This window comes from Corythoichthys intestinalis, chromosome 7, assembly GCF_030265065.1.
Source record: "Corythoichthys intestinalis isolate RoL2023-P3 chromosome 7, ASM3026506v1, whole genome shotgun sequence".
Taxonomy (NCBI): domain Eukaryota; kingdom Metazoa; phylum Chordata; class Actinopteri; order Syngnathiformes; family Syngnathidae; genus Corythoichthys; species Corythoichthys intestinalis.
Genome location: NC_080401.1, coordinates 31,703,867 through 31,730,409, shown reverse-complemented (window position 1 = coordinate 31,730,409; position 26,543 = coordinate 31,703,867). Strand labels below are relative to the sequence as shown.

Genomic DNA, 26,543 nt, shown 5'->3' with positions numbered 1-26,543 from the left:
AAAAGGCATAAGGACCAGACTTGGAATAAAGTTACAAATTGACTTCATGAAAATTGTAGGCTTTTTTTTTTTTCTTTTTTTTTTTTTTTTTTACACTTTTAAATTTTGTAGAAAAAAATTACATCTCGTACATTATTTAACTGTGTGACATCGATGCTATTGCTTCCTCAGTTGGAGTTCAATGGTCAGTGATGTGGAGTTTTTAATTTCCTTTATACATTTTGGTGTGCTACATCTCTAAATGCGAGAGAGCTGAAAAGGTGGGAAAATCTATGTATATGCATATATATGAATACATACACACACATACTGTACATATAAATAAATTTACAAATATATAAATATATATATAAAGGTAATTCTTGGTTTCCTGCATTGATAGCATCAGACATCTAATTCATTTTAATTAGGAGTACTGGCAGTCCTCCCAGTTAAAACGGCAGTCCAGTACGGGCTCCTGTCAATCCTGTCAGCAGTTCGACAGCATCGATTTTGGAAGGCGTTCAAGTGCCGGTCTTCACTTGAAGTTAGTCCCTGAAGCTCACATGTCTGGAAAGATGACGTGATACAAGAAAAGTTTTTGGGAGGAGACTGAATATTTCTGCATTAGAGGGTTCCCTGTACGAATTTGTAAACTAAGTACCGGTATACTGTATGTCATCAGTTTTTTCTGTCTTTGAGATTGCTAGGTTTTCCCAGGAAATGTTTTAAAATTGTGGAGGAAAACATTTTTTTGGAGGGGGGAATAAATTCTATTTGTTAGAGAATATGTAAAAGGCGTCATCTGCATAACTCACTGCTCCCTGGTCGGTCTCAGGTTCGTTGGCCCGTTGACCTCAGTCTGTCGCTGAGGTGCTGGAAGATTTGCGTTGCAGTCACCGCTGATAATCACCAAAATGTTAGACACCATTTTAAAATAACAATAGGCATTTTTTTACCAAAGACATTTTTGGGTTCACTGATATACAGTTGTGGTCAAAAGTTACATACATACATACACTTGTGAAGAACATAATGTCATGGCTCTCTTGAGTTTCCAGTTATTTCTACAACTCGGATTTTTCTCCGATAGAGTGATTGGAACAGATACTTCTTTGTCACAAAAAACAGTCATCAAGTTTGGTTCTTTTACGACTTTATTATGGGTTAACAGAAAAAGTGATCAAATCTGCTGGGTCAAAAATATACATACATGGATGTGAAAAAGCGAATCATTGACATGAACAAGTCAGGAAAGTCACTTGGAGCCATTTCAAAGCAGCTGCAGGTCCCAAAAGCGACAGTGCAAACAATTGCTAGTAAGTATAAAGTGCATGGCACTGTTTTGTCACTGCCACAATCAGGAAGAAAACGCAAGCTATCACCTGCTGCTGAGAGAAAATTGGTCAGGAGGGTGAAGATTCAACCGAGAATCACCAAAAAGCAGATCTGCCAAGAATTAGAAGCTGCTGGAACACAGGTGTCAGTGTCCACAGTCAAGCGTGTTTTGCATCTCCATGGATTGAGAGGCTGCCGTGCAAGAAGGAAGCCCTTGCTCCAAAAGCGGCACCTTAAGGCTCGACTGAAGTTTGCTGCATATCACATGGACAAAGATAAGACCTTCTGGAGTAAAGTTCTGTGGTCAGACGAAACAAAAATCGAGCTGTTTGGCCACAATGGCCAGCAATATGTTTGGGGGAGAAAAGGTGAGGCCTTTAACCCCAAGTACACCATGCCCACCGTCAAGCACGGTGGTGGTAGTATTATGCTGTGGGGCTGTTTTGCTGCCAATGGAACTGGTGCTTTACAGAGAGTAAATGGGATAATGAAGAAGGAGGATTACCTTCAAATTCTTCAAGATAACCTAACGTCATCAGCCCAAAGATTGGGTCTTGGGCGCAGTTGGGTGTTCCAACAGGACAATGACCCCAAACACACATCAAAAGTGGTAATGGAATGGCTAAATCAGGCTAGAATTAAGGTTTCAAATGGCCTTCCCAAAGTCCTGACTTAAACCCCATTGAGAACTTGTGGCAATGCTGAAGAAACAAGTCCATGTCAGAAAGCCATCAAATTTAACTGACCTGCACCAATTCTGTCAGGAGGAGTGGTCAAAGATTCAACCAGACGCTTGCCAGAAGCTTGTGGATGGCTACCAAAAGCGCCTAATTGAAGTGAAAATGGCCAAGGGACATGTTACCAAATATTAGCGCTGCTGTATGTATACTTTTGACCCAGCAGATTTGATCACTTTTTTCTGTTCACCCATAATAAAAGAACCAAACTTCATGAATGTTTTTTGTGACAAAGAAGTATCTGTTCCAATCACTCTATCAGAGAAAAATCAGAGTTGTAGAAATGACTGGAAACTCAAGAGAGCCATGACATTATGTTCTTCACAAGTGTATGTAAACTTTTGACCACAACTCTACATAGGTCATTCTAGAATAGTAGACATTCATCCTTCAAAATTCTTAAAAAAAAAAAAAAAAAAAGCCTACATGTTCTGCTACGTATTTAACAATATTATGTAATAAACTATCAATGCCTTGATTAGCTCAGGCTATAGAGCAACACGAATATTTCTATTACATGATTAATTTGATTTTTTATAATTTAACACAGTACAGTACTGGCTGCAAATTCACACTAATGTTAGCTTTATCTCAGGAGTAGAAGCTAGGTGTTTAGCCAAATAAGAAATAAAATAATGATAATATGATAAACAGTAGAGAAGACATATATTTGCTCTATCCAGTCTTCTGGAAAATCATTTGATAATGTCAAATCCAGCGTATCATGTGATTTACTGCTTTATTCTGCGATCATGATAAAAAGGCTGTGTTGTGCACATGGAGAGACACAAGTGACTCAGAAACGACATGTTTTAGTCTTTTCTTATGTTGCTTTTTTAAAATTTGAAGGGATGTAAAATGTCCAATTCTAGAATGACCCACAACCACCCAATGTCCCGTGGCCACAATTTGCCTCACGTTATATTGATTGTTGGTGTAGTGAGCCTGTCTCGTAGCGCCTTCAGCTTGGCCTCTTTCTCGCTGACCTTCTGAAGCGCGGTGGCGAGCAGCATCTCCAGGTTGCGCACGGTCATCTTCTCGCACTCTAGTTGCTTTTTCAGCGACTCTGTTTCTGAGCGAACCTGGAGAGCAAAGAATGTTACTGGAATGTTCCTCATTGAAAAAAAAAACAACAAAAACAACAGTGAGGCCATACTATGTCGAGCTCCATTCTCTTAGACGTGAGCTCACAACTTGTGAGCTCCTTGTCAGAGTCCAGTCTGGCGCAGAGCTCCCGCACGCAGGCCAGGTCGGCGAGGAGGGCGGCCGGGCATTCCTGGGCTTTGCGCAGCTCCACGTCAATGGCGCTCACGAGGTCTTCTGTCACCTGCAGCCGCTGTTCCCGCTCTTGGAGGTTCGACTGGGCCGTTTGCAGGCGCTCCACCAGTTCGAAATTCTCTTGATCCTGTGGTTAACGCATAAAATTTAGCTGACACTAATATGGATTTTAGGGTCTGTTGTGTTTAGTATAGAATCACTTTGGGATTCTCAATATGCCAGAAAACAAAGCTTTCATTGTAATGTTAAAAAAGGATGGATTTTAGGGGTCCAATCCACCTAAAACCTCTTTTCTGGTAACACCCAAAGAAAAACCTTCCACAGTTGTAATTCAGTTTGGCTATCCTTCAAATTTCATATTTTTCTACTTAATATTAAAAATAATAATAACAAAAATATTTAATCAATATATTTCTGGGTAACACTATATTTGAAACCCGTGTCCTAAGACTGTCATAAGGCGGTCATAATTATGACATGACACTGTCATGAGCAGTAATTAATGAATTTGCCGGGTGACACTTAATAGCATCTGTCATAAGATCATGACAGTGTCATGTCATAATTATGACAGTCTTATGACAGTCTTGTGACACCTGTCAAAAAAGTAAAAAAAAAAAAAAATTTAAATTAACATTTGTTTTGAAAGATACTTTAAATTGGTACTATTTTGGAGAACCACTCTATGGAAAAAGAGACAATTTATCAGTGTTTATACAATAATTTTTAAATGGGTTTGGGGAAAAAGATGTAAACCTATGGGCGGTGTTAAATATACTGCCTGTATGTTTAAGATAATAATCCTTTAATTCGTTCTTGAGTTACTTGCAGGATACGCTTGAATAAGTAAAACAGAAATTTTGGGGAGATGATGTCAAAGGTCACAGAGGTCAGAAAAGGAATTCTTGTGATACCTCGTTTCATACTTTTTGGGGAACATATCCCTGGAAAGCAGTTAGTGACAATTTATCAGTGTTTATCCAAGAATTGTTTGGGTTCATTACATCATCAGTGATGTTGTTTTCAATATACTGTAATTGTTCTTTTACTAAATACCATAAAGTCATACAATAACCAAACTTCATAAAAGTTTTTTGTGACAACAAGAAAGTATCTGTTCCAATCACTATCAAGAAAAATCAGTGGTAGAAATAACTGGAAACTCAAGAGGGTCATGACATTATGTTCTTTACAAGTGTATGTAAACCTTTGACCAAAACTGTTCACATATTTTTACTTGCTTTTGTCCTCATCATCTCCTCAATCCTGTACATTGCATTGATGTAAGAGTGCACACTCAATTTGAGCTGGTCCCGCTCACGCAGTACCTCCTCCATCCCAGCATTTGCAGCCTAATTGAGGCAAGAAATAATATAACTTGATGTTATGACAATATACATACTTAGACATAAACAATAGATTTTATATCTGATTATTATTACTTGCTTCTCTCTGTTCAGTGTGGTCATGTCATCCTGTAACCTCGTGTTCTCTGAGACAATGCATTGTTGGGTCGTACCTAATTGTTTTGGCAGGTTGGCAAGCCCTCCTTCAAGACTTTTTGGCGCCCCCTGCAGTTGACTGACAAACAACACGCATAAACACACGCACACATACTTATTTCCATTCGCCATGGAAAGGAAAGAAAAATATTTTCCTCCAAAGCGATCATAAAACTGCATTCATCAAACAGGAAATGTTTTCAGTGATATTTTACTTCTCTTAACTGCCAACAATTATAAAGAGAAGTTAACTGCTGTAGAATACAATAAAATTATTAAAATAATAATAAATTAATTGGAAGTTGTATCCTGTGAACACCACTAGATAGAATGCCTGATGTATAGCACTCCATAGCTCTTGATAGCACGCCACTATCAATTTTACTTTTATTTTATATATTTTTAATTCTTATAATTTTTAATTTACTCACTATAGAGCGTACCTATCAGCCGCACCACCTAATTTCACAATTTTTTTTTTTTTTTTTTTTTTTTTTTTTTTTTTTGGGGTGGGGGAATATGCCGCAACTGACTATAAACTGCAGGTGTCCATGTCTTAATATTTGATATTTTTTATAAAAATGTTACACAGAAATATGTGATTAATCAGGAATATTCTAATTAAACAAAATTACATCAACACAACGAGTTGCATTCTCCTCATTCATATGCAGCGGCCTAAAAAGATGGCCAGGGACCACAAGGCCCACTCTGTTCTTTGAGGCAGTCTGAAACCATAAAAAACGTAACTTTAAAAGACAAAACAAACATTTACGAAGAAAAGAAATCAAATCCACTTTACCTTGACTTCTAGAGCCAACTTAAAAATCCCTGTAGTATTTGATGAACTCAGGGATAATGGCTGTCAGCTCTAGTCCTAGCATAGCACTTTTTTTTGTCATATTCAACATTTTTCTAACCAGCAACAGCTAGCCTTAAACTGTTCTTCTGTAATGGCATCAAATATTAGCCGGAGACATTGTCGGCAGTCAAGTCAATCCACTGAGTGCTGGGTGGGAGTGGCTATTCAGCGTTAGCATAGCATCCTCTTGTAGCAAAGAGTGGAAATTCATCCTTTTTTAATCTATCTCACCACCCATGATTTGCCTTAAATTGTTCTTCTGTAGCGGCACATCCCATCGGATGGAACCATATTTATTGATAAAGTCCTCAAATTTTTTGATGAAGTTTGGCGAAGCCGCTGGCAAGCTTTGCTGGTGCTAGCGTAAAAGTCGAAAGCCACGTTGTGGCCAAAAATATGTCAAACCATCCATAGTTAATATTAAATGTTTTTTTCTTTAGTGGCACTAAAGGTCTTTCTTCTTCTCTTGACAACAAGTCATAGTATATTTGTCATGAAATTCACCTTCTCTCAAATGGAGCTTTTGGAACACTACGACTAGGAGAACCTGCTCTGAAGGTTCGTTGGAGAAAACCCACCAAGTGCGCGCAGATACATGAAATCAAGAGTATTGTCTTAAAAGATTACTAGCGCTAGTCAGTATAGAATTTGAACGCACTCCCAGAGGCAAAATCATCCAGACTACGGAGTGAAATATCTAAAAGCCACAGGGCTTAAATGGAGTGGAAAAAGTCTTATAGTTCAGAAATTACGGTATTTATATGATTTTAAAAACAAACCCAAGAGCTCGAGCTGCTTTCTTCCGCTGCGCCGCAGCCACTTCTTCCTTAGTGTTCTGAAGCCGCTCGGCTGGCTGAAAGTCCCACCGCGGGTCCGTATCCGACTTGCTGTCTTTACACGACGAGAGTTGTGACCGCAGCTCCAACCTCTCCCGCTCCAACTTCAGTACATAAACACACACAAAAGTCAAGAGGCAAGCTTCTGTGGTTATCTCTATAGGACATTTGTGCCAATTGAACAAAGTTTTATATTGGCTCCAATCACACTTACATTCTGGACGGCTTTTTCCAGGTCAACAATTCGATGCAAACTATTGGAACTACTGTCTGGAAGCTCCTGAGAATACAAAAACCCAGCAGTGTGAATAATGAATATTTTTCAGACTAAAAGTTGCTCTAGAGCAGGGGTGCCCAATCCCGGTCCTCGAAAGCCCCTATCCAGCTTGTTTTCCATGTCTCCCTCCTCTAACACACCTGAATCAACTAATCAGGATCGTTATCAGGCTGCTGCAGAGCTTGCTGATGAGCTGATCATTTGATTCAGGTGTGTTAAAGAACGGATACACGGAAAACAAGCTGGATAGGGGCTCTCGAGGACCGGGATTGGGCACCCCTGCTCTAGAGAGCATGGGTGTCTTTGTGGCAGGCCACATCGTAGTTATGGTTTCTTTCGAAAGTTTACTATGTCTGCCAACTAGGGTTTCCACGATTAATCAACTACCGTAATTGACAAATAATCGATTATCAAATGAATCGACAACTATTTTGATTGTCACTGAATTGTTTAAAAACATTGTTAAAATTCATCTTAATCCTCTTCATAACAAATATTATAGTTTTCATTTTTATTTAGCGATTTACATTTTTAGTAGAAAAAGAAGGTAAGCAGTACATTTTTTTTTTAAATTGGTGTTTATTACAATAAAACAAAAAATATGTGCTTATTATTCTATTATCTTTTTGTCATTTTTAAAATTATTTTTTCTCCATATTGTCATATAATACCACAAAAAAAAAAAAAAAAGGAAAATTCTAAATTAAAAAAAAAAAAAAATTATTTCTTTTTCTTTTTTAATCAAAAAATATATTTAAGCGCATAACATTAGGTGAAAGTACATGATGTACTTTTGCATGCCACACAAAATTATGTAGTGGGCCCGATCTGGCCCCCCAACCATGAGTTTGACAACAGTGCTCTTTAAAAAAACATTGGTCACATCGCAATGTAAATAGCTTTTTTTGAGGGGTGCGCAAATGTGTTTTTCAAAAAACTAGTCCAAGACCAGATATTGCTTTTTGAAATACAAGTTTAATAATAACTAAGGTGATCCCTCATTTTTCGCTGTTAATGGGGACCAGAACTTGTCGCGATAAGTGAAAAACCGTAGCGCCCTCCTCCCCCTCAAAAAAAAAAAAAAAAAAACAAAAAAAAAAAAACATTTTTTTTTTGTGTGTGTGTTTTCAATGTACTGGTATTTATTCAGATTTTTCATTGGAAAGAGATACATATAAGACATGTTTTTTTCACCCCCCCCCCAAAGTATAATGAAAAAAATATTTATGTAAATATATGTATATTTTAATAAATGGTTTTTAAGCACTTCAAATGTAATAATTGTGATAAGTTTTAAACATGTTACTGTTCCACCGAATTATTTTTTAAAGAAGAAAAAAAGTAGACGCCCAATCCATTTTAAAAAAGTAGAAAAATGCTTGTGTTTATTAAATGATTCATCAAATCCGCTCAAACTGCTCACCTACACACAATGAGTAGCCACAGCAACTGTTTAACAAGTTAAACGATGTTGACACATGCGGCGCTGTGAAGTTTCTGGCAAGATCAAACCTTAACTGTCTGTAAATCATCGTTAACTTTCATAAGCAACTCCAGTGACCAAGAAAAGCGGCAAGAACGAGACTGAGAGATTACATGATCGGCTCGGGACAGCTCTAATAAATACTGCATTCATTTATTTATTTTTTAATTGAAAAAAAAAAAAATCTGCGATGGAATGAGGGCGCAAAGTTTGAAGCGCGAAGTAGCGAGGTATCACTGTAAATGAATTTATACCATGCTGAATAAGTGCATTGCATGTTAATGTAACATAACACATTCATAACTATTTATCTACATGACGTATAAACAACACAACACATAATGTAATGTTTACTTGGTGATATCAGGTTGTATAAAATAACATTTCCGTGTTTCAGGATACAAGTCGCGCCTGTTTATAAGTTACAAGACTGGCCAAACTAAGAAAAAAGTGCGACATATTGTCCAACAAAATACACTAGCAACTTACCCCTCTTATTTTAAGAAGGTTATCCTCCAAATCTTTAATGACTTCCTGTTGACTGATAATAACCTCCTGTGGAAACAAGGTTAAAAAAAAAATCGTAAATTGTTGTCTACCAGTTTTCTTCACTTCACTTCTCACTTTGGAAGCAGACAAGTTCCGGTACGCTATATCCAGCACTCGCTTCTTGTCCATCTTAGTCTGCTTCATAATGGTGTTCTTTTGCGTCAGCTGTCGACACAGATGCATGTTCCTCAGAGAAAGGTCGGCTACTTCTGCAGATGCCTTTTGCTGAAGTCCTTGGATCCTCTGCTCAAGTGTTTTGTTGCCCTCTTGCAGATACTCAATCTGTCGGATGTAGTTAATTAAGTATGTAACATCATTTTATAAACTGGTCGTGACGTTGAAAATCATACAGTGCTTTACCTGAAGGTTAAGGTAGCTGATCAGTTTCTTGTTGGTGTTGTTCTGAGTCTCTAAAGAGACGCCATGGTGAGGTCCATGGAGTGCATGATTGAGATTATCAATCTCCTTGTCCCTCTCAGCCACCTATAATGGAAAAATTCTATTATGTCAACCACTAACAGTGTTCCTTAGTTGCTTTTCACTTACTTGGGTAAGTAAGATTTTTATACAGCCGTGGGCATTTTCAAGGTCGGATTTGACTTTGTTGATGTTTTCTTGCCTACAACAACAAAATGCAAAGAAATTAACATTTCAACATATGTAGATTTCGCTCAATATTTTTTTATCTTGTAATTGTTTTGTAACTAATATTATCATAAAATGTTCTCATCTTGTTTTTATTTGTTTTTTTTGTGTAATCGTTGTTTTGTAGCACGTCTATTTTTGTTATCATATTCTTACTTTATATGTTTGTATCTTTACAAATATTAGTGATTTTTGTGTAATATTTTATAATGTTTCTAGTATTTTATCCTCAGTAGATCTACTTTCCAAATATTAGAATTTCATGTAAGATTTGGGGATTTTTCAACTCATGTTTTCATATTTCTCTCTCTCATTTTCGTCTAAAAGTAAATGTTGTTTTCCAACAGTTGTCTATTTTGGTCGTATTCTTTTTGTTATCTGTGCATTTTTCCATTATTTGTGTATCAATTGAGAATACTACATCGCAAAAAATGACAGGTAAATACACTAATGTGTGTATGTGTGTAGATCACAACAAAAGTGATTTTGGCGGAAAAAAAAAAAAAAAAAATCAGGCATCATTGAAGATCCTGATCGAACGAATTATCCTGGTCAAATCAGTCTGTGTGTTCTGTAGTTCTTGGCACTTTTTCCTCTCTCGTGACTTTACTCTGATCTTCAATTTGGGGTTCACGCTGTGTTAAGCAACAAGCATTTTAGATTACCAACAAACCTTTCATCTGTCACTGGCTGTCGTTCATCACCATGATCAGGCGATTTGGATGTAGGCTTATCAGGAAGAGATACGACTTCATGGGTCTGCATTCTCTTTTGACATCTAAGAGGAACACTGAGTTGGTTTACACAAGTACATTATGCTGTTTATTCAACTTTGACATTTCACCTATCTGTTCTTCTAACAGTGATTGTCCTTATTCAGAGCAATCACCAATCTGCGTATGCAATTGGCACACTACAAAGGGATATAGATTTTAGGTGACAAATTTTTGTCTTTTTTTTAATGACCATAAATAGTCACATGCTCTATAAAGGGTTAAAGGCAGGGGTGAAAGTGGGCCAGAACGGGCCGGAACGCTGTTCCAGCAAGAAGTTTGGCGCCTGAATGGGGCGGAACAGTGCTTTGATCCCGAAAATATGACGGCAACTGTCAAAACCCCATGCTAAAAACAATCTACTAACACCAGATTTACATACACAAGTGTTAACAACAAGCATAATAAAGTTCTTGTGTATCGTCACTCGTTTCCACCAATATTTATTATCTATTTATTCCATTGACAGCACGGAGTTCTCCCAGCGTGTGTCTGATGTGTCATTTTGATGTGTGCATGCGCTAAGCTAACCACCCTCCCTGGCCAGGACTCCGGTTGCCAGCTGACATACTGACATGTGATCAGCATGGATTGTTAGCTCTGTTCCAATGAACATGTTTTCTGCGACAAAAAAACAAGAAAAAAAAAAGAACAAGCTTGTTGAACTAATGCGATAAAAAAGGGGCAATGCAATGGAAAATTGATCAGATCTTTAAGAGAAAGGAAAGAGACTTATTTTGTTTTCTCTGATGGTGTGGTTCAGAACAAAATGCCTGACCCCAGAAATAATGAACAGAAAATTCTTTTTTTTTTTTTCATTTTGAAAGCTTTGTTTTCCTTAAATGTAATTTAAAAAAAAAAAAAAAAAAAAAAACTTTTTTAATTATTTTTTTGTTAGCACTCAGGTGACTTGAACTTCCGCTCTGAGAGCCCAAATTTGACCAAATTTCAAAACTGTCCTATATGCATGTTATGATATGTCATTGGAAAGCTTCAAATCTCAATTATCGGGTGGGGGGGGGGGGGGGGATTATTTGAACATGAGGGCATGAGAGAGCATAATTAAAGACACCATGATTTTAACGAGATATTATCGTGTACTTACCTTGTTTTGATCCAAAACCTCCGTGTAGCATGTCTCACCGCATGTCAAAACACAGCTGTGAATGGCCACAGCTGGACTTTTTGGGGATTTTATGGGTGAAACACGGTAATATAGCAAGGGTCGCAATGCAGAAATCGCAGACATCAAGGAGTGGTTGAGATTTTCATTTTAATATATCTACCCTTTTAAATGTTTTTTTCTCTTTGTTTGGATCGATCATTTATCATGTAAAATATCGGGGGAAATGCGACTGTAACAAAAAAAAAAAAAAAAAAAAAAAAATTACTCGATAGTTCTGAGGTAAATATCCGTGACCTATTTACAGACACTATTTATTTCATTGTGACATAATTTGTTTAGAAGTTTAAAATATGTAAGTGAATGATTCTATAAAATTGTTTTTTCTTTTTTTTTTTAACTAAAATTAAGACATCAATTAATGATTCTGAGCTAAAAAGGATAGTTAGGATAGGATATATTTACCGTACCTTCTTTTTATGGCTGCGTTAAAACTAAAGCGGTTGCGAGGTGTTTGTAAACGGACAAACTAAAAATAGTTCAGGGGCTTAATGCGCCTCGAAACTGCTATGGCAGCATAGACATATTGTTCTATCATACACAATAGTTCTTTTGGCTTAAAATACAGCAGTTTATTTTAAAGAAGGGTGCAAGAGCAGACACTGCTTTTTCAGCCTTGTCTGTATTTTCCACCATATACAGTATATGTTCTGTAATTAGTATCATAAATGATACACTAAGCATTACATGAAATTCTGGTGGTAAAAAAAATACAACTAAAGTGAGATTGAACACAATAAGGTTTTAAACATTTTTTTTGCTGCAATGACGTCCAGAAATGCTTGTCTCAAATTAATTACATTTCGCAGTAGTTTATGTGCACTTTGGACTTATTTTTGTTCATTTACCTATGTTAGGCAATACTTATTTCCTAATAATACAAAAAAGTCAATGTTTGTGTTATCTTTAAAATTAATTCCATTAAACTGTGCATAATGATGCTTATTTTGTTCATGCATCATGTTACTTTAAAGTATAATTTTAAATGAAAATCAGTTTCTCATGTATGCCTTGTTACAGTAAGTGTAATGCAGTAGCCTAATGCATGTGTAAAACCTTTTTTCCCCCTCCATATTTCTGTGGTTTTAGAAGGTTTAACCCCCCCCCTCCCCCCCAAATATAAATACATAAATAAATAATAAAAACTAAGACACATCTGGATCGTGGCGACCTTATTGTCAGTGAGTTCCGGCAAGAAATTCTAGCCACCTTCACCCCTGGTTAAAGGTCTTATGTGGTAACTGCATTGACCACTCTCCTTGATTGGGATAATATTAACAAAACTTTTTTGTGTATTTTTGTGCTCATGTCCACACCTTGTGAGACCAATACTTGTCCAACACCAGGAAAAGCGTTGTGGAAGGTGAGACAGAAACAAGACCAAACAAGGCTATAAAAATCAATTTGAAAACTGAAACCATGACTCAGGCATTTGGAAATTCACACCATGAGAAGAACAAGGTCCAACACCCTCAAAATGTGGTCTCTTAGGTTACAAACTAGTCGGTGGTGTATAGAGCCAAAGTGATAATAATGACAGAGTAGTACGGATGCATTGCAACAGGTTTTTGCATATGTATCACGAGAAATCCTAATTATTTACAGAAACTGTGTCCCGAAATGCTCCTTTTGGTTAGAGCCCACATGGAGTCTCAGAATGGCTCTAGATTCAGTTGCCAAATGTACATTTGCAAATTTGTGAATCATGCATGATATTAATAATAGGGGAACATTGAAATGCTACCTGAGGTGACATGGTCCTGCTGCCACTTCACAATGTTCTCCTCCCCAGCCTGTTCAGTTTTTTGGGTAGTTCCGTGTGATGGCTCCGCAGTGACATCACTGCTTTTCTCACTTGTTCAGAAGAATTCCAAGTTGGCAGGTGGCAACAGTTTCAAAGAGTATCCGAGTTGACCGTTAAGGTGAATTGCAAATACACAGCAGACAAAACGTAAGTAAAGTGTTCTGAATATTTTTAAAACACACGCTGCGGCAAAGCCGCAAACTATATTTATTGTTGGCCCGAAGATAAAAGGTTTGCAAATGTTTGTTAAACGACCAGCGTCGCGCGACGTCATCGGTTTCCTAGCATAATTAAGCTAGCTACGGTTGGCTACTTATATATATAATTTTTTTACGTAAGGGAATGTGCTTTTCTTATACGCGGTGATGCCGTTTCCGTCAATAACAAAAATACTTATTATTCTTTTACAGAAGGTTTGTATTTGCTCCAGTATAAGCGTGAAAGAAATATATGAATAGTGTATATTTATAAATGACAAAAGCTGTCATATGTGACGTCATAAAGCCAACATATTTTTTAAAACATTCATTCCAAACATTCACAGCAAAAACACATGGCTCATAATGTGTCGAGTTTTTTGGATGAATGAGGACCAAATGGGACAGAATGAAATATATAAGTACATATTTAAATACTTAAATTAATTGAGTTATTAATTTAAATGGGAATTAAATTAATGAAAGTGTCATTAAATGTATCATTGATTGATTAAAATACTAGTCCACTTAATGTTATATATATATAAATAAATAAATACATAAATAAATAAATAATTCATGGAAATGTGTTGCAGCACTTCATAATTTTATCTGTCAAACTCTCCCATCAAAGTCAGTGGGCTGGACTAACACAAAATTGGTTAGTAGGCCTGAACGATATATCGTTTAAACATCGCCATCGCGATGTGCGCATGTGCAATAGTCCCATCGCAAGGACGTGCGATAGTTTTTTAATTTCATTTTTTTTAATCCACAAACGTTTGTTTTGAGGAAGGAGAGGGGAAAAAAAGCGCACAGCTTCTCTTTCTCTCCAGCAAGTCATCGGCTCCTCCCCCTCCCCCTGCAACAGCGGAGTGGAGGGAGGAGGGGCCGAACAGCAGAGCGGAGGGAGGAGGGCCCGTTCTCAAAGTGAAAGCAAGCAATCAACACGTTGGAGGAGCAAGGAAGACTGTATCCAAAAGGAGTTTTGGAAGTATTTTGGCAAGAACAAGACTATAAGGGACAAAAAACAGCCCTGTCGACAGTGCCTCGCCATGGTTGCCTCAACAAGAAGTAATCTGTCAAACATGTGGGACCATTTAAAACGCAGGTATCTATGCATTCCTGCTACGAGCTCCCCATCAGAGGCTTTTTAGCACAGGTGGGAACATTGTTACTTGCCAACGTTATTGTCTCAAGCCTGCTATAGTGGATAAACTAATAGTCTTGGCCAAAAACCTATGAGACCCAGTTGAGAATTGCTGAGCAAGGAAGGTGGACGATATGCAGACAAATACATAACACAGCTGAAGGAATGTCTTTTCTTCTTTTAATGTGACAGCTATCAGGAAGGCAGGAAATTTGGGAGTTAAAATGGTTCTGTTATTCATCACAGTTATTTGCAGTTATTCAGTTCAATTATTTACAAGTTCAATTGAGTTTGTTTCTTTTATATTTAAATTTATTGTAAACCGTATTTTTCAAATAACTATATATAGTACAGCTGCACATAAAGTTTTGATACTTAATATTTTTGTTGAAATATTTTTACAACTTTGTTGCCGTTTTGCAGTTTTATATTGTTATATTTTGTGTAAACAACTCAGGGGACTAATGCACTTGCACTTTTATTAGTCAGATTTAATATTTAAGTTCAAATATGTTGACAACTTTGTTGTTTAACTGAGGTTTTTATGTATTGTTATAGTTTGTGAACTCTTTTGTCATATTTAATATTTTTGTTCAAATATGTTGACAACTTTGTTGTTTTACTGAGGTTTTTATTTATTGTTATAGTTTGTGAACAACTCTTTTATTTGTCATATTTAATATTTTTGTTCAAATATGTTGACAACTTTGTTGTTATTTTACAGAAGTTTTTATTTGTTATATTTTGTCAAAAACTAAGGGGACTAATGCACCTGCTCTTTTATTTATCATTTAATGTATTTGCTGCTGTTGAAGTGTAAAATATTGTATTCAATAAATGATCTATTTTGTGCAGACATGACTTCCTGGATACCTTCATACAGAAATCTTCATCATTAACAAATTAAACGGTATTATATGAATACACTGTGGTCACGGTGTGTTATGTAAAGTATTTCCAAACAGCTATTCAAGTCATTTAGTGAAAATTTCTTTAAAAAAGATAGATCTTTTTTTTTTTAATATCGCAATATAATATCGCAATATATTGCAAACCTAAAAAAAATCGCGACAATAGTTTTTTCCAATATCATTCAGGCCTATTACCCAGGACATCAAGCCAAGACGGGTCAAATTAAAGATAAATGATTGATGCTGAGCCAGTAAAGATATTCTGAAACAGACACACTAGGTGGCGCTTACTTTACTCGGGAGTCAGGCCAAACAGGTGGAGGGGCGAGTGACTGACATTTTGCTCATAAATTCATGAAGTGCTGCAAAGAACAGTCAGAATTAAACCAAAATAGAACTTTTTGGTAGAAACACAGGTTCTCTTGTTTGGAGGAAAAAGAATACTGAATTGCACCATACCCACTGTGAAGCATGGGGGTGGAAACATCATGCTTTGGGGCTGTTTTTCTGCAAAGGGACCAGGACGACTGATCTATCTAAAGGAAAGAATGAATGGGGCCATGTAACGAGAGATTTTGAGTGGGAATCTCCTTTCATCAGCAAGGGCATTGAAGATGAGACGTGGCTGGGTCTTTCAGCATGACAATGATCCCAAGCACACAGCCAGGGCAACAAAGGAGTGGCTTTGTAAGAAACATTTCAAGGTCCTGGAGTGGCCTAGCCAGTCTCAAGGTCTCAACCCTATCGAAAATCTGCGGAGGGAGTTGAAAGTCCGTGTTGCCCAACGACAGCCCCAAAACATCACTGGTCTAGAGGAGATCTGCATGGAGGAATGGGCCATAATACCAGCAACAATGTGTGAAAAGCTTGTGAAGAGTTACAGAAAACACTTGGCCTCCGTTATTGCCAACCAGTGTTGGGAGTAACGTTATAAATAACGCCGTTATAACGCTGTTACGTAACGGCGTTATTTTTTCAGTAACGGGGTAATCTAACTAATTCCTTTTTCCGCCGTTACCGTTACTGACGGTCAAAAGCGGTGCGTTACTTACTCTGAATAAATTGAAGAAACTACCAGCCGTGTCGAGTCGACTCTCTGCTCTGTTGATTTGTCATCCAAGACTTGGGGTGCGTTCAGGTTAAGCCTGTCGCAATATGCAATAATTCCATTTATCGGACGGTAAATAAAAATGAAAGCGTTAATTTTTCCGCTGCGATTTATCGCCTCGCGTGCACCTGCTGACGTGCTGTTAAAAGTTCGGCTTCCTTGTTACCAACTACGCAAAATGCATTTTAGTTCTGTTTTTAGTTTAGTGCAGTTTAAGTTTAGTGCAGGTGGAGGAAAAAAAAGAAAAGGTGACAGTGCAGGTGGAGGATAAAAAAGAAAAGGTGACGCTTACCATTGAAATGAAGATGTGAATGATGGCAAAATATAAACATGGTGTGCGCATCCATGAACTGGGTCGTAGAATGCCGATCTCGGCCGGCGGTCCTCCTCCGTTCGCCACTTTTTTATAAGTTAAGGTGACAGTTCTTATTGTGGTAAAATCGCCTAAGAAATCGCCAGCTTCGTCAGGTTTCAAATCATTTATTCCATTAACTCGCCGAGTGTCCACTGCTGTTGACGCCAGGATCGAAACAGAAAGTAAAATAGCGCTCTCCTGCTCACCGTCAGCCCCGCGGTGCGTTCAGGTACGGCAAAAAAAGTCCGCCACATTAGAAGCAGATTCGTTACATTATTTCAGGTACTGTACTGTATTATTGCTATTATTATATTATTGTTATTCTGATTTTTATTCATATTTTATTTGTTTTGCTCTTTGTAATTGCTATTTTCAATAGTAACAGCAGGATTTATTAAGGATGTAGTGTGGGTTTTTGGGCTGTGGAACAAATTATTCATTCATTTTCCATGCCGCTTTGTCCTCACGAGGGTCGCGGAGTATTCTTATGGGAAAATCCTGCTCGACATACGACCATTTCGACTTACAAACAAGCTCCTGGAAGGAATTAACTTCGTATGTATAGGTACCACTGTATTACACATGGAACGCCATAGCAGAAGCTATGAGGGGAAACGTTTTCATTTGCCTAGATGCTTAAATTATTAAGTGGAATTTTATTTTTCTTAAAAACACATTTTATTTCTTCTGTGTTTCTGTGCAAGTATTAATATTGTGGTCTTTTACTAAAAAGAGGCATGGTCTATTGTTTTTAGTTGTGATTTCCTAAAAAGTATTTTTGAATTTAAGAGTAAACATTTATTGCGTTTAAATGGGTGTACATGATCTATTAATATATACTGTATTCTCACAGTGTTATTGTATTTTTTTTTTAATTTGGGGGGTGCAATAATATATGAAATAAATTATCGGACACTAAAATTTGTTATCGCCTAGTTCAGGTTCGAGAATAGCGCACGTACTTCTGACTCCAAGCTGTTTGTCCCTGCTCATTCAATTAGACAATGCTTTCCAAAGTTTGGTAACGTTTCTGTGTTTGCTACACCTGATGCTAGCCTCGTTCCCATCTCCCACTGTCAGCCAGCAATAATTCTGCTTCCATCTTGAGGACGGCAGACGCTTTGAAGGTGACGTGAATTGTCGGAAAACGAGCCTACCTGTATGCGGCCCCTCAAGAGATGCGATGGAAGTGATTGTGATTGGCTGAGGGTTAGAGTCATGTGTTGTGGTAAGCCAATCAGAGACGGTGATTTCACAAGCAAACCGGAACAGCGCGTGTGGCAAACACACACACGCAAAACAGATGCACAGGGTCGGGATGGCAGAGCATTCAGAAGAAAAATTGTCCTTTAAGAGGTGGAGATATAGGCACTATTTCAAGTTTGTCGAAATTAAAGGAAAGAACCTGCATGTAATGTGTAATTTATGTCCCGGGGCAAAGCTTTTGTCGACATCTGTGGTAAGCAATTCAAATCTGCTGAAGCACCTAACAAGTTAACTACCGGTCTGTTCTTCTCTATTCCACTGACTTGAATACTGCTCAGAAAATTTCAAATTCTTTGACATACAACAAGTTCTTTTTAAAGTAACGGAGTTACTTTCCCTGGTAACTAGTTACTTTTACTATAGAGTAATTCAGTTACTAACTCAGTTACTTTTTGGAAGAAGTAGTGAGTAATGTAACTAATTACTTTTTTAAAGTAACGTGCCCAACACTGTTGCCAACAAAGGGTACATAACAAAGTATTGACCAAATACTTATTTTCCACCATGATTTGCAAATAAATTCTTTAAAAATCAAACAATGTGATTTTCTGTTTTTTTCCCCCACATTCTCTCATGGTTGAGGTTTACCCATGTTGACAATTACAGGCCTCTCTAATGTTTTCAAGTGGGAGAACTTGCACAATTAGTGGTTGACTAAATACTTATTTGCCCCACTGTATATTTCATACCGTCCTATTTGGTCCTCCATTTTTCTAAAATGTTAATTAACAAAATGCTTAGGGTTGTACAGAACAAAATCAACACTGTCAATCAATGACCAAAACTGGTCTTTGATGTTTCACAGCCAGTTTTTGGTTACTGAAACGTATTTTCAATTTCCGTTGACAAAATCCATATTAACCCCGTGAAGCAGTCATACCTGTGTGTGTGCGGGGATGGTAAATCAAGTATACAGTATGTCATAAATCACAGTATGAAGTAGTAGCCGCTTCCTTCCTCCGCCAGGTTTCTACAAGGCATTTTGCTCACAGTTGCGCATAAAATGTTTAGTTGGGTTTGTCTCCGATTACATGTTGAAATCTTCATTACATATCATTCATTCAAACATTGATGCTAGAGAAAAAGACTAAAATCATCTCTCAGGCTATTTTAATGTAAGAATTAATTACGCTTCCATAATCTAAAAGATATAATACATGTCGATGCTTTTCAATGTTTATGGCAGGTGAGCGCCATGGATCTTAGTAAAGAAAGGAAATGGTCCAAGCTGAGGGGTCGCCTGCACATGCTTGGCTACAATCAGTATCTAGGTGCAGAGTCTGTGCCGCTTGTCGAGGAGCTTTTCAGGTACTCGTACAACCATCATATTTCCGTTCTGGCTTTTGAGAAAAGTGATGAGTATGCAGCTTTTCAGCTAAAAGTTGGAAGTTCTTGAAAAAATTATGAGTCGTACATTAGTGAATGGCAATTCACAACTCAACAAGGAGATTACAGCTGGTGACAAATATTGTTAATGCAGTGACCTTGTCCACACCACCGAAAGCCTACGCAATTCTCAACAATCAACAGTCAAGTCGGAGAAGGAAAGCCAAAACTGTGATGTCCTCCTTGCCCGGCAGAACCAAGACCTTGAGCTTGAGCTCATGATGGTGAAGAGTGAGAAGGCCCATGTGACCAAAGGTAAGCATTATGCCAGGGTGTGACCATCAGGCCGCAAAACCCCTTGTTTCTCATTTCAGAGTTGAAGGCGTATATCACAAAACTGGATGAAGAGATTGGTTTGCAGAAATCTTTAAACAAGCAGCACGTGCAAAAGATCCACAGCCTGGAGCAGGAATGCAATGAAAAGGCCAGGATCATACATCAACTAAGTGGGAAGATTGCGGAAGTGCAAGCAGTAGGTAAAGTCTTATTAATCTCAAGTCTTAAATCTTATCATTGATCAGTGATGATTACAGTTGTTCCATTAGTGCTAAATTTTGGGATTGAACTAAAAAACACCAAACACTGCATTAAATGGGAAAACACAACTTTTTTTTTGTCTTTGCCAGTAATAAGATTAACAGATGTACTGTACATATATTTTATATCATGTAAACTGGTTGATTGGTAGTTTCTGTATCTTGTATTGTTCATTAAAAAAGATCAGTGATGATTCACTCATTGCCTGTTCTGTCCTTTGTTAGACAGAAAAAGCTGAGTATTATTTCTCTATACAGAACCCCATGACGCGTCCTCACATGGTCCACATTCAGCCGATCTGCACCATGTTGAACTAACAAAATTAAAAAGAGAGCTGGGAAATTCTCAGGAACAGATACAACTCTTAAATATCCAAGTAAGTAAAATAGAAATTGGCCGCAGGGTATATAGTTTTCGTTTCAGACATATTTTTCAATTTTGTGTGTTTGCGTGCTTGCATTACACTGATTGATGAGCTGCAAACGACCAACAACACACTAGAGCAGAAGCTCAATGCCGCGGGGCAAAAGTCATCTAGCAAAGTGGCAGAGCTTACCTCAAAGAACCATGAACTATGTCAAGAAATCACGGACATACGTAACCTAGCTAAGATGATGGAGATGGAGAAGAGGCAAAAGTTGAAAACAGCCAAAACGGAAGTACAAGATCTAAAAGTGAGATTAAATTGAGATGACTTTGATGATTCTCTCAGAGTTCATCGAAGAGTAAAGGATTTGTTTCTTCCTCTAAACAGGACATTATTCATAAACATAAGGATGTCATTAAAGATTTGGAGGCTCAGCTTGGTAAAAAACGAACGGTGAGGACTGATTTTACGTTACAAACAACGGGTAGTTTTGTTCTCCGTTTTTTCCTTTATTACAGATTCCAGATAAACAAACAGAAACCAGGGATTGCTGACCATTGGAAGAGCAGTCACCATTTAAGCCCTGTTGAAAATTTTGTTGCAAACAGTCTTTGTTGTTCTTTAAACTACCTCGCAATTCTTGTTTTTTGGGGTGGCTTTGTATTTTAGGAAGTTATTGACCCGGAGTTAATAAAATCACAACTTGGAGATGAGTTGGGGAATTTAAGAGAGCAGAATGAGAAATTAAAGAAAATGGTGGATTTTCTGTCAGTAGAGAAGAGCAGGCTGCAGGACAAATTGCAGAAGATGATGTCCATCGGTAAAACGAACTGTATTCTTGACAACTCTTGCATTTGGTACGAGTGATTGACTGTTTTGCAGAAAAAGTATTGGTGCTGGAGTTGGAGGGCTGGCGGACTAAATATGGCATTTGCGGAAAGGACCGCTTGCCATCACGTTTAGATGCCTTTGTCAAGAGTTTAGAGGAAGAAAGGGATTCCTATCGTTTGGAGGCCGAACACTCTAGAAACATTCGAGTCTACGTCACCCCTATTTACAGTTCAGACATGAAGAGCAGTCATGGAATTGAGGTAGGAGAAAACTTTTAACCTGGTGATAACTGTTAAAGACTAATCAGCCAACACGTCAATGTGTAGAACGTACAACAGGAGCCTGATGTAATTCGGAAACTAAAAGAAGAGCTTAGACGGGTAGAAGAAAACCTCCAGCAGGTGACAAGAGAAAAAGTCTGTATGATGGAAGAATTAAATGTGAGTACCGCAGGATTTAGTGTGTTCCACACATTCTTATGGGCCTTGACAGATTTCTGCTCAACCTGTAACAACAGTAAATACAGCTCGTATGAACTACCAATTATTGCTTGACCTTGACAGTAATGAAAATTTTATAACGCTTCATTATAACATCATAATCCCCTGCAAATGCAGCACAACTTGCATATACAAGATGAGATCTCAAACCTGAAAGAGGACAAAACGTCAGAAGACAAAATCGAACAAGAGTTGGCAGAAAAGGTTTTACTGGCGAAGGAACTTCAGGTTAGTAAGACGATCAATTGATTGTAAATTTATCCAAGATGTCGCTTTGTTCATAAACAACACCAAAGTTTGGGGTTATGTCCAGAAGCAGACATCTCTGCTTATCCCACAGTAACAAATCTGTACCAAAATCTTGTAGTCTAAATCAGGGGTGTCCAAACTGGTCCTCTAGGGCTGCTGTGGGTCCTGGTTTTTGTTCCTATCAATCGAGCAATAACAGTTTAACCAATAAAGTTTCTGCTAAAACAAGCAGCACCTGACTGCAATCAACGGGTTACACTTGTAAGACACCAGATTGGTGAAAAGGTGTCATCTTGTTTTGTTGGAATGAAATCCAGCACCCACTGTGGCCTTATGTGGAATAGTTTAGACACCCTTGGTCTAAATTGTGTGACACATCTGCTTCTGATAAAATCTTGGATCTGAAAGAGGAGCTGAACCTGGCAGACCAAAAAGCTGTTGAAAGCTGAAAACAACTTATCAAAAAAATTCCTTTTCTGATTCATATGACCTCACAACCTTAATGTAATCACCTCTTTTGTTTCATATTACAAATATACAGTATGTTGCAAGTTTCATAATAATCCCTTTATTCATTCTTGAGTTTTTGTGGATTTTTCCCTTTTCTGACCTCTGTGACCTTTGATCTCAATACCCCAAAATGTAATCACATCTTGCAGTTCATTACAAACAAGTTAAAAGATTAAAACAAAACAAAACAAAAAAAACTTAAAAACTTATTCAAGGAGTTGCAGGATAGTGCAGCACAATTGTCAGCAATTCAACACCAATGTGCGGACAAGTGGATAATTCCAAGTATGCATTTTTTTTAACTGTGCCACTGCAGTGTAAGCAACACACATTGGAAATGTTGGAACTTCAGGGGCAACTCAGGAAGGCCGAAGAAAAAAATCAGCAGTTGGCAAGTGAAAAGGATGCACAAATTGAAATATTGAAGGTTGGTCTTGGACCATTTGTGTCATAATTCGTTTTTGCACAGATTTGTTGAATTCATATGTAATCGTGCAGCAAAGGCAGGAGAAGCATGCAGCAGCAATTGCCGAAATTGCAAAACTGAAAGAAGCGCTTGGCCTAGCAGAAACATCGATTGCCAGTGATCCATTGATGGAAGAACTAAAGGTTGATGCTGGAGGAGCATTATTGTTTTTATTTTCGGGATTGATATTAACAATTGTACACATATTTCCTAATGTTTAGGACATGCAGCAGCAGCACGAGAAACAAATGGCAGATGCTAATGTTGAAATCTTACAACTTAAACAGAAGCTCCAAATGACAAAAGAAAAGATGCAGGAATTGGAGGAATTGAAGGTTGGTACCAGGAGATATCCTATATTCTGACAAGTAAGTTAATGGATTCTTCCATACTGCATCTCTGTAGCTAAAGCAGACACATGATCCAGAAACATCTGCTCTGATGTTAACACTGAAAGAGAATCTTAAAAAGGCAGAGGAGAAAGTAGAGCAAGTAAAATCTGAAAAAGATACACTCAAGGAAGAATTAAAGGTTAGTAACAGCAGCTCTCCTGCGTACATGTTGATTCGGGTACAATTACATCACATTTCCTAAGACCATTGAAGGTAACACATTCAAATTTTGTCTACTTCTAAATATATAGCAACAGAAGATGCAACATGAGCAGCACAACTCCAACACATTTGTCGAAATTGCTGACCTGAAAGAGAAGCTCAGAGTGGCTGAAAAAAAAATCCAGCAAGTGACAGCGAAAAAAGACCTTCCAATTGAAGTCAACACTCCTATTATTATGACACATATGGATGAATTAAAACACAGGACATTTGCAAATCTACAGCAAAAGCAGAATGAGGAACACATCTCAGATTTGCTCAAACTGAAAGAGAAGATCAAAATGACTGAAGATACTCTCAGGCAGGTGAAATCTGAAAAAGACAGACAGATGGAAGAATTGAAGGTAAGTTCCTGACAACGTCTTGTAACGTCCAAGACTCAACCCACAGATGGACTTCATTTCAAACTCCATAGAAAATTCAGCTGAAGCACGACGAGGAGCACTCGAAAACCTCTGCGGAAATCCTAAAACTGGAAGAAAAGCTCAGACTGGCGGAACAAAAAATCCAGCAGATGAAAGATGAGAAAGACTCATTTATGGAGGAATTACAGGTAAACATGATAAGAAAAATTTGAATACATCCTCAGTGATCCTTAACAAACATACTAATTTGCAACAGAGTGCTGACCAAAGCTCTAAAACATCTCCTGAAATGATAAGCCTCAAAGAGAAGCTGAGAGTAGCAAATGAAAAAATTCAGCAGTTGACAGCGGAAAAAGACTCACTGACAGAGGACCTGAAGGTTGGTACTAAAAGACTTCTCATGTTGTCATCTGTAATACGTTAAGTCTAACTTTTCTTGTAGGAAATGCAGCTCCAGAATGAGCGCCTAGCTTTAACTACATCTTCTAAAATTGCAAAGCTGAATGAGAATCTCAGACTGTCAGAAGAAAAAATCCAACAGGTGACCAAAGAAAAAGACTCCCAGATGAAGGAACTTGAGGTAAGTAATGGAGAAAGGTCCTATGTTGTGTGATGAAGATGATGTATCATGGTGAAAATTAGATGTGGCGCGCTGACACAAGCTCAAACACACCTATGGTCATCTCGAAACTGAAAGAGAAGCTCAGAGTGGCTCAAGAAAAAGTCCAACTGGCAACTTCTGAAAAAGATTCGTTGATGGAGGAGTTGAAGGTCAGTACAAGATGACTTTATTAGATATGGATGAGTTCAACAAAAGCTATACTGTCCTCTTCTCTACAGTCAAAGACCAGTTCAACTACATGTGATGAAATCTCAAAGCTAAAAGAGAAGGTCAAACTGGCTGAAAAAAACATCCAACAATTGACTGAAGAAGTAGACTCATTGATACAGGAATTAAAAGTTCGTACCGAAAGATTTTATTTCCATCTTCACAAATATTGATAAATTGAAAAGAACTACATTTCCCTATCTACAGCAAAATATTTGGTCATATGCATCTGATGAAATCTCCAGCCTCAAAGAGAAGCTTAGACTGGCAGAAGGAAACGTCCAACAGTTGACTGCAGAAAAAGACTCACTGACTGAAGAATTAAAAGTTAGTACTAGAAGATTTTCTTTTCATCTTAATAAATACGGATACAATTTCATAGAATTTCCTAATCCGTAGAAAAATAATTGTTCAATTACCTCTGATGACATCTCCGAGCTGAAAAAGAAGCTTAGACTGGCAGAGGAAAAAGTCCAGCAGTTGACTGACAAAAAAAACTCAAAGGTTGAAGCACGTACCGGAGGAAATTCCTGATAAGTTGCACAAAAATAAATTCATCAAGACTATTTTTCTTTTCTAATTGCTAACAAAAGCAGCCGCACAGTAAAGACCAAAGCGCAACTGAATCTGGTGAAGTTCAAACGAAAGAGAAGCCTAAACTGACTGAAGAAAAAATACAGCGGTTGACAAACGAAAAAGATCCATTAATAGAGCACTTAAAGGTTGGAATCAAAAGTCTTTTGATCTTTGCCATAATGGACGATTTCAACATGACTACATTTTGTAATTCATAGCAAAAGATTGGTTCGCACACATCTGGTGATATCTCCGACCTGAAAGAGAAGCTCAGGCTAGCAGAAGAAAAAATACAGAAGTTGACCGAAGAAAAAGACTCGCAGCACGCAGAGGTAGGTAAATGGAGAAAATTCTTGATCAGGTAAAAGCATGCAATTCATCAAGACTACTCTTCTAAGTGGGAACAAAAGCAACTGCAGCATTACAAGCAAAGCGCAAATAAATCTGCTGAAATCCTTCAACTGAAAAAGCAGCTCAGACAGGCAGAAGAACAACTCCTTCAGGTGACCGCAGAAAACAACTCCCTGGCTGAGGAGTTGAAGGTTCGTATCGAAAGACTTCTTGTGTCCAGATATGGACTAATTCCATAAAAATCACACTGAAATCTTCAACCTGAAACAGAAGCTCAGATTGACTGAAGAAAAAATCCTGCAAGTGACAGCTGAAAAAGACTCGTTGATGGAGGAACTACAGGTTAGTACCAGCAGACTTTTTACAAAAATAGTAAATTCACCAGACTAATTAACTTTCTTAATCTATAGCTAAAGTCCAACCTAAATATATCCGAAGAACTCTCCAAACTCAAAGAGAAGGTCAGATTGGCTGAAGAAAAACTTCTGCGGGTGACGGCGGAAAAAGTCTCACTGGAGGAAGAGTTGAAGGTTAGTACTGCCGGTTGTGACAAAAAAACATCAGTGAACGTCATCAATGTAGAAGGACTGAATTACATTCAGATGGGATGCAACTTAAACTCAAAAACATCTGCTGAAGTTCTTAAACTGAAGGAGAAGCTTAGATTGGCAGAAGAAAAAATCCAGCAGGTGACTGCTGAAAAAGAATCACTCAGGGAGGAAATTAGGG

At 37.7% G+C, this 26,543-nt stretch overlaps 2 protein-coding genes across 12 annotated transcripts in view; one reads left to right on the top strand and one right to left on the bottom strand.

Annotated features, from left to right (window-relative positions):
* Positions 1 to 150: 150 nt before the first annotated feature.
* LOC130919261 (centrosomal protein of 135 kDa-like) lies at positions 151 to 17,071 on the bottom strand. Of its 2 annotated transcripts, XM_057841825.1 has the most exons (15): positions 16,905 to 17,071; positions 13,187 to 13,296; positions 10,160 to 10,264; positions 9,388 to 9,460; positions 9,202 to 9,324; positions 8,917 to 9,123; positions 8,782 to 8,847; positions 6,747 to 6,812; positions 6,476 to 6,636; positions 4,775 to 4,913; positions 4,574 to 4,684; positions 3,211 to 3,459; positions 2,973 to 3,136; positions 798 to 881; positions 151 to 549 (listed from the first exon to the last, which is right to left on the bottom strand). In XM_057841825.1, the coding sequence occupies exons 3-15, from the start codon at positions 10,249 to 10,251 to the stop codon at positions 528 to 530; spliced, it is 1,557 nt and encodes a 518-aa protein (XP_057697808.1). In that variant the 5' UTR covers positions 10,252 to 10,264; positions 13,187 to 13,296; positions 16,905 to 17,071; the 3' UTR covers positions 151 to 527. The 2 variants fall into 2 exon arrangements, with proteins under 2 accessions (XP_057697808.1, XP_057697807.1); XM_057841824.1 differs by lacking the exon at positions 16,905 to 17,071 and having other exon boundaries at positions 13,187 to 13,694.
* The window catches only part of LOC130919259 (centrosomal protein of 135 kDa-like), a 29,826-nt gene continuing 16,545 nt past the window's right edge, over positions 13,263 to 26,543 (top strand). For 9 of the 10 annotated variants that reach the window (XR_009063919.1, XR_009063921.1, XR_009063926.1 and 6 more), the window contains exons 1-29: positions 13,263 to 13,393; positions 19,420 to 19,541; positions 19,714 to 19,874; positions 19,934 to 20,095; positions 20,414 to 20,532; positions 20,624 to 20,830; positions 20,911 to 20,976; positions 21,193 to 21,343; positions 21,406 to 21,614; positions 21,681 to 21,794; positions 21,972 to 22,082; positions 22,930 to 23,040; positions 23,112 to 23,222; positions 23,301 to 23,414; positions 23,485 to 23,610; positions 23,723 to 24,037; positions 24,109 to 24,246; positions 24,315 to 24,437; positions 24,501 to 24,638; positions 24,701 to 24,829; positions 24,899 to 25,018; positions 25,095 to 25,214; positions 25,287 to 25,391; positions 25,481 to 25,609; positions 25,682 to 25,795; positions 25,862 to 26,005; positions 26,085 to 26,156; positions 26,225 to 26,344; positions 26,417 to 26,542. Coding sequence is in view for 1 of the 10 variants with exons in the window: in XM_057841818.1 (XP_057697801.1) it covers positions 19,429 to 19,541; positions 19,714 to 19,874; positions 19,934 to 20,095; positions 20,414 to 20,532; positions 20,624 to 20,830; positions 20,911 to 20,976; positions 21,193 to 21,343; positions 21,406 to 21,614; positions 21,681 to 21,794; positions 21,972 to 22,082; positions 22,930 to 23,040; positions 23,112 to 23,222; positions 23,301 to 23,414; positions 23,485 to 23,610; positions 23,723 to 24,037; positions 24,109 to 24,246; positions 24,315 to 24,437; positions 24,501 to 24,638; positions 24,701 to 24,829; positions 24,899 to 25,018; positions 25,095 to 25,214; positions 25,287 to 25,391; positions 25,481 to 25,609; positions 25,682 to 25,795; positions 25,862 to 26,005; positions 26,085 to 26,156; positions 26,225 to 26,344; positions 26,417 to 26,542 (3,768 nt within the window). In the remaining 9 variants the exon portion in view is untranslated. The remainder of the gene's footprint in view (positions 13,394 to 19,419; positions 19,542 to 19,713; positions 19,875 to 19,933; positions 20,096 to 20,413; positions 20,533 to 20,623; positions 20,831 to 20,910; positions 20,977 to 21,192; positions 21,344 to 21,405; positions 21,615 to 21,680; positions 21,795 to 21,971; positions 22,083 to 22,929; positions 23,041 to 23,111; positions 23,223 to 23,300; positions 23,415 to 23,484; positions 23,611 to 23,722; positions 24,038 to 24,108; positions 24,247 to 24,314; positions 24,438 to 24,500; positions 24,639 to 24,700; positions 24,830 to 24,898; positions 25,019 to 25,094; positions 25,215 to 25,286; positions 25,392 to 25,480; positions 25,610 to 25,681; positions 25,796 to 25,861; positions 26,006 to 26,084; positions 26,157 to 26,224; positions 26,345 to 26,416; position 26,543) is intronic. The other variant, XR_009063927.1, reaches the window with a different exon arrangement.

Coding starts and splice junctions, on each gene's coding strand:
- LOC130919261 (XM_057841825.1), bottom strand. CDS start 10,251: ATGCAGACCCATGAAGTCGTATCTCTTCCTGATAAGCCTACATCCAAA. Junction 4,914..6,475: donor AAAGCAGCTCGAGCTCTTGG/GTTTGTTTTTAA, acceptor GTTGTTTGTCAG/TCAACTGCAGGGGGCGCCAA. Junction 4,685..4,774: donor CACTGAACAGAGAGAAGCAA/GTAATAATAATC, acceptor TGCCTCAATTAG/GCTGCAAATGCTGGGATGGA.